Source organism: Gavialis gangeticus, unplaced genomic scaffold, assembly GCF_001723915.1.
Source record: "Gavialis gangeticus isolate Ggan-Ray unplaced genomic scaffold, GavGan_comp1, whole genome shotgun sequence".
In the NCBI taxonomy this organism is placed as follows: Eukaryota; Metazoa; Chordata; order Crocodylia; family Gavialidae; genus Gavialis; species Gavialis gangeticus.
The window spans coordinates 218,596,685-218,602,684 of NW_017729032.1; the positions used below are offsets into that span (position 1 = coordinate 218,596,685).

At 48.6% G+C, this 6,000-nt stretch overlaps 1 protein-coding gene across 1 annotated transcript in view; it reads right to left on the reverse strand.

Annotated features, from left to right (window-relative positions):
* HUNK (hormonally up-regulated Neu-associated kinase) overlaps positions 1-5,668 on the reverse strand; it is an 87,083-nt gene extending 81,415 nt beyond the window's left edge. Inside the window, exon 1 of the mRNA XM_019524992.1 lies at positions 5,236-5,668. Within this exon, the coding sequence (XP_019380537.1) occupies positions 5,236-5,505 (270 nt within the window). The 5' untranslated portion in view covers positions 5,506-5,668. The remainder of the gene's footprint in view (positions 1-5,235) is intronic.
* Positions 5,669-6,000: the final 332 nt, after the last annotated feature.

The following is a 6,000-nucleotide window of genomic DNA, read 5'->3' on the forward strand; positions in this document are numbered from 1 at the left end:
AGAGTCAATCATATATTCTTCAATACATTGCAAGTACAGGCTATTTCAATGATATCCTGCTGTCTACATGATGCCACAAGGAATAACATCTTGTAAAAATCTATTCTTATCATACTGTCATTGCCCAATAGTTGGCCACTCTGAGGCTAAAGCATTAGGTCTGAGACTATCTGAGAATATACTATGCATGAGTTTCCTATCCTTATCTGAATTACAGTCCAGCTAACTCAGCAAGGATTTTATCAGCCACAATTTAAAAGTAAATCTAAATAAGCTTGCCCTTCAAAGAGAGACAGTTTCCTTAAAAGCAGCAAACATGACTGTCAGAAATGATTTTTTTTCACAGCAGCCCTTTAGCCAATGTTATTTTATAGGCTGTGATATTTTTACCTAAACAGCAATGGAAAATATAATCTGTTTAACATTCTCCTATACTCAGTTAAAATCAATTTAATTGCATCGAGCATAACCAAACATTTTTCAAGCCCAGAAAGTAATAGCATGCTGACATTATGGCAAGACTAAACCACACTGTACAAAATTTGACTTAAAACACTCAGAATTGAAGAGAGTCATAGCTCAACTGGAAAAGTCTTACCTTACTTCACCCTCTTGTTCCTAGATGTTTGCAAGAGCTGCAGAGCCCTTTTTACTCATAGTTATGATCCCACGAGTTCCAATGAGACTACTCTCAAGAGTAAGTCAACCAGCAGTTGATCAAACTACAGAACATACTACACGCTACTGAAGATCCCTTTATACCTACCAGTGACAGATTACAAATACCATAACTGCTTTACAGAACAAGATCAACTGCCAGTTATTATACTTTCTTTCATAGTATATGAAAGCACTAATCAGTGTCATAGAACAATGGACCTGAAAAATGTATTTGTTAGCTGGACCCCACAAGCAGTCCATTGGAAAACAGACTTAGGAGCACTAGGAGTCAATGGCACTCCATTTGGAGGCACATGGGTGCCCAGTTTGGCAGGACTGAGACTGAAGTGATTACTTTTTTAATAGGAATCAGCTAAAAGGTTTTCCTCAACAGATTTCTGGTCAACCCTAATAACCGAGGGAGAATGCTCTGGACTGCCGAATTAACTAGATTTTCATCTGGACACGATTTAACTGCCCCTTCTGCTTTTCAGGCAGGGGACCAAATGTTTCCTGCTAAGCAATGAGAAATGCAAGTCAAGGCAATAGAGGGACATGAACACAGTAACTATCATGTAGTAACAGGTCCTGCCTGACGTAATCAAACAGAGCTCACCTACTGCTTATTCAATGCGCCTTTGATGACCTCATCTGGATAAGGAGTCCTATGCTGAATATCACATCATTTGGGTGTGATACTGGTACCTTTTTGATAAATAGCATTTCACTCAGCTTCTCCCATTGACACCATTGAGAATTCTCCCAGAGTACAGTACTACTGTGGCTATGAGTAAGGCGTGATGAATGACTAAATACATCTGGCTCTTGGTATATGATACTCCTGAGAGGGACACTAACACAGCAATCAACAACTTGTTAATTAAAACTTACTGTTTCTACAGACCCACCTCCTGTGCCCCTGGTTTCATTCCCTTGCCTCCCCACTGTTAGTTCTCCCTCAGTTACTATTTCTCCTGACTGGATTGATGCACTTGTCCCCACCACCACCAGTTTATGGCAGCCATACACACAGGAGAAGTTTGAGACCCTGTTTTGCAACTGAAGCTCAGTTGCCTACAGTGGGTCCTGCATAAGCAGGACTGCCCCCAGCTATGAAGCAGCTCCTGCATACAGACACCTCTACTATCTCTTGCCAGAGGCCCACCAGGAAGTTCATTAGAGGAAGATGAGCAGAAAAACAGTGTCTAGTGGTTTCTTGCATGGGGGATAAAGTTCAAGGGTAGGATCATATATGAGCTGCAGCAGTGTCACAATTTCTTGTTCCAAAGGCAAACAAAGGGAGGAAACTTTCTGAACTGACAGACCCCCACAAAAAGCCACTATCGCTTCCCCTCAACTAAAGTGCTTTATCCAGGAACGGCAAGAATTAATTAAGCAGATGCATTAAAACACAGGCTAAACCTACACCCACTGAAGTCAACAGCAGATACTTTTCTAAAGATTCAAGATCAGGTAACAGGATCCAGCCCTATAGTGCCTTCTACCCATGCACGTTTCATCTGCAAAGGAGGACACTAGTCCAGAGGATTTTCCTACACTTTCACTGTTTACTACTTTTCTCATAATGGCTGTCATTCAAGATCAGAAAGCAGCAGTGGGTCTAAGGAGCTGAGACAGAGAGGCCTGTGGTGGGTCTTTACATATTTCTTTCAGTTAACAGACCAAGATAAATGCAGCAATTCAGAAAAGTAAAAAGCATGCATGTGCATGTGTCTTTTCATCAGAGGATCATCAGATGTTTCTGTTACCAGGGAGAAGCACATGCTTAGTAACAAGACAGCAAGAGAGGATTTTTTTCTGCATCCCTATAAGATAATTAGCATTAACCCTATCATTGTTCCCATGGTGAAATTCAGGGTGAGCCCCATGTTAAATTTCAGCACAGACAAAATTTCTTCCACAACTAGAATTACATTTTTAGGAGTATAACAATAAAGATAACAACCTTAATGATACCAGCATTTACAATTCCTTTATGCTCCCCTCTTGGAGACCAACAGAGTACATCGTACTGTACTCAGTCCAACAGGTCCGGGGAGATTTTACTAGTAATCACAATGTCCTGTATTAGACAAGCCTGGGTGTTCCCTGTTACTAAACTGGCTTGAAAAAAACCACAAAGGTCAGAGGGACTCAGGCTCAAACAAGGGTAGAGTAATCTTTATCAAGAAGCTGCAGCTGTTTTGCCTCAGAGTTCCCATTACTGCCAAACCAAGAAGTGACTACTCTTAGCAATGGGGTAACACTGTGGCTGACTGGAAAAATTTCACTAACAGATTATGGATAGTACAAAGAATTCAGGGTAGATATGTCAGCTGCAGAGAATCCGCAGTGTGCCATGATCTCAACAACTCCTCACTGCAAAACCTTCAACCTTCAAAAATCCTAGATCTCATTTCCATTCGCAAACAGTCTCTATCTGCATTTCTTGCACACCTACCAAGTCAACACATGGCAACTGATTTGCGATGCTTTCAGTCTGTGCACTAAAATACTCCTAAAAAGCACATTACTATCAAAAGGCAGCAGGGGGAAGGACTGAGAAGTCAATAGCCTTTACCATAACATTTCAATTTCTGGAACACTGTGAGACACCGAAGCCTACCCAGCAAAGAACTCAGGTTTGCTGCTGAATGCATGTTAAGTGGCAATGTTTGGATCACTGGACCAACTCCTGGCAAAGTTAAGACAACTATGGATGCAGGTGTCATCTTGTCACTGTCAGATAAAACCACAGGTGTGTTCCTTAAGCATCAAAGGGTTAATCTGAAGAGAAGTTTCCCTTGCCCACCCCCCCGCCATGGTATCTGCTTTGCATGCGCTTGGTACTGGTGGAAAGTGCTGAATGAGGACACCCACTCCCTAAGGGAAAAAAAAGCAGGCGTTGTGCCCAGCTACCACTCTCCATCCAGGAACGTAAGAACTGCCATTGACTGGATCAGACCATAAGCCCATCTTGCTCAGACTGTGCGGGCTGTTTTCCTGTCCCTTGATATCTCAATTAGATTTTAACTGGGCAGCATACACTGGCTCATTCAAGGACCAGGGGGGTACTGTTTAAAGTGCTCTGCTTGGCATCCTCCGTAAGTGCATTCCTTTTGAATCCATGACCCTCAATCCATCCCTGTTTTGTCTTTTAGTTGCCCCAAGTAATCAGTGATGTGCCTTAGTGGCCCCCATCACCAAGGGGGGCTTATAGCTCTACTTGGTGGGCTTCAGCCCATGTCCCAGAATGACATATCCAGAGGCCTGTCACCTGGGGACAGAGAACAGAGGCTGAAAGGGAGAAAGAACGGGGTATGACCAGGGTTCTCCCCACCCCACAACTCTTCCTCTCCCCCTTGCAGCCTCTAGCCCTTAAAGCTTCAATTCAGAGGCTGTACCCTCACACCCAGGAAGAAAGAGGGAGTCACAGAAGCCTAGAGAAGCCAAGCTGGAAAGGACCACCAAAAGGCATCTTAGTCCAGGGGTTTCTCAACCTGTGGGTCGGCACCCAAAAATGAATATATTAAAGGGTGGTGAACAAACTTTAAAAAAGGATTCTCCTTTAATGGAGAAAAATGTGGGAAACTGTGTTTTTTCCCTGACAAGCTGGCAGAGCTCCAGCCTGCAAGGGGCTGCTTGGGGCACCCCATGCCCCACACACCTACCTTCTACCCCACAGAGGAGCTGGGGGCAGAGGATAGTGGGTTGGGAGTGAGAGGCACTGGGTCAGGACTGGCCACTGATGTTTACAAACAGGATCTGGTACAAAAAAGGTTGAGAACCACTGATCTAGTTCAAAGCCCTGCCTGAGGCAGGATCCACCCTATCCAAACCACCCCAGGCAAATCCATCATCTGAACTCTATATAAAACTGCTGTCAACCCTGACACAACAGAAGACCTAACACCCTCACCTGCCACAGGTCAAGCTGGGGAACCATGGCAGCCAACCTCCTGCTTCTATAAAAGGTTGTTAATAGATGCTCAAGAGCTCCTAGATAGAGGGCCATGACCCCTGGCCACAGAAGAAGACACCTCCCACCCCATATCAATTTGACCATGGGATCCAATCAGTCATGATGTTCACTGGCAGTGGATCCATAGGGCATCTGGGAGAAGGGGAAGGCAGGGCCCCCCAAACGGGGCTAGGGGATCTAATGGATCCAGAGGGAGGGACATGTGGAACCCCAGAGAGGCTGGGCGGGGGCTGGATGGATCCAGAGGGGGAAGAAGGGGAAGGCGTATTACCTTCATGGAAGCTCTGGAGGGGACAAGTGGAGCTCCCAGAGGGGCTGGGGGATTGGACGGATCCAAGCAGGGGAAATGGGGAAGATGTGGAAACTTTACAGGGGGGAACACATGGAGACCCCAGAGAGGCTGGAGATGTGTGGACTGGATGGATCCAGAAGGGGGAGAAGGGGAAGGCATGGTACCTCCATGCAAGGTCCGGAGGGGGAAACGCGGCCCGAGGGTCCTGCTGGAGGGAGAAGGGGGCTCTACAAGGGGAAGGGCGGCAGCTCCACGCAAGCTGCGGCACGGGCACACAGTGGGGCCGGGTGAGGATCGGTACCTTCTCCCCGGTGAGGACGTGCAGCCCCTCGCGCACTTTGGCGAAGGAGCCCTCGCCCAGCTTCCTGCCGATCAGGTAGTTGCCGACGCGCTTGGTGTGCTGGAAGTCGCGCAGCCGCTCCCTGCAGCCCGCCGCGCTGACCCAGGTGGCCGGGCCGGTCCCGCTCCCGCTGCCCTCCGGGCCCGGCGCCGCCTGCTGCTGCCGGGATTGCTGCTCCTCCGCCGCCGCCGGGGGCTCGCCCAGGAACCCGTCACCCGCCGCCGCCGGCATCCCGCCGCCTCAGCGCATGGGGGGCTCGGCTCGCCCCTTCCCTGGTTGCACGTGGGGCTGGAGCCTCTGCTCCTGCTTCTGCTACTGCGGGAAAGTTGCCGCGAGCCGGAGCGGGGAGGCAGGCGGCTCGGCTCGGCTCAGCTCCCCACCCCCTGCCTGCCTCCGCCTCCCGGGCGGGAACAATGCAGGCAGCAGCGCCCAGCGCCTGAGGCGGCCGGAGGGGAGCCGCTGCCTCGCTCTGCACCGGCCGCTCTGCTCTCTCGCGCTGGGGCTGGGCAGGAGGAGGAGGGAAAAAAGAAAGAAAGGGGAAGAAAAAAAAAAAAGCCTCATTCAGTTGGAACTGGCAGGCATTTAATCCGATCACACGCGGCGGGAACAGATGGGCTGGAAGCTCTGCAGCTGGAATAGGTTCAAATCTTGGGAGCCCCTCCTACCCCAGCGCCGCAAACACCACAGCCCCGGAGGGACGAGCCAGCTCTAGTCTAGGTTGAGCCC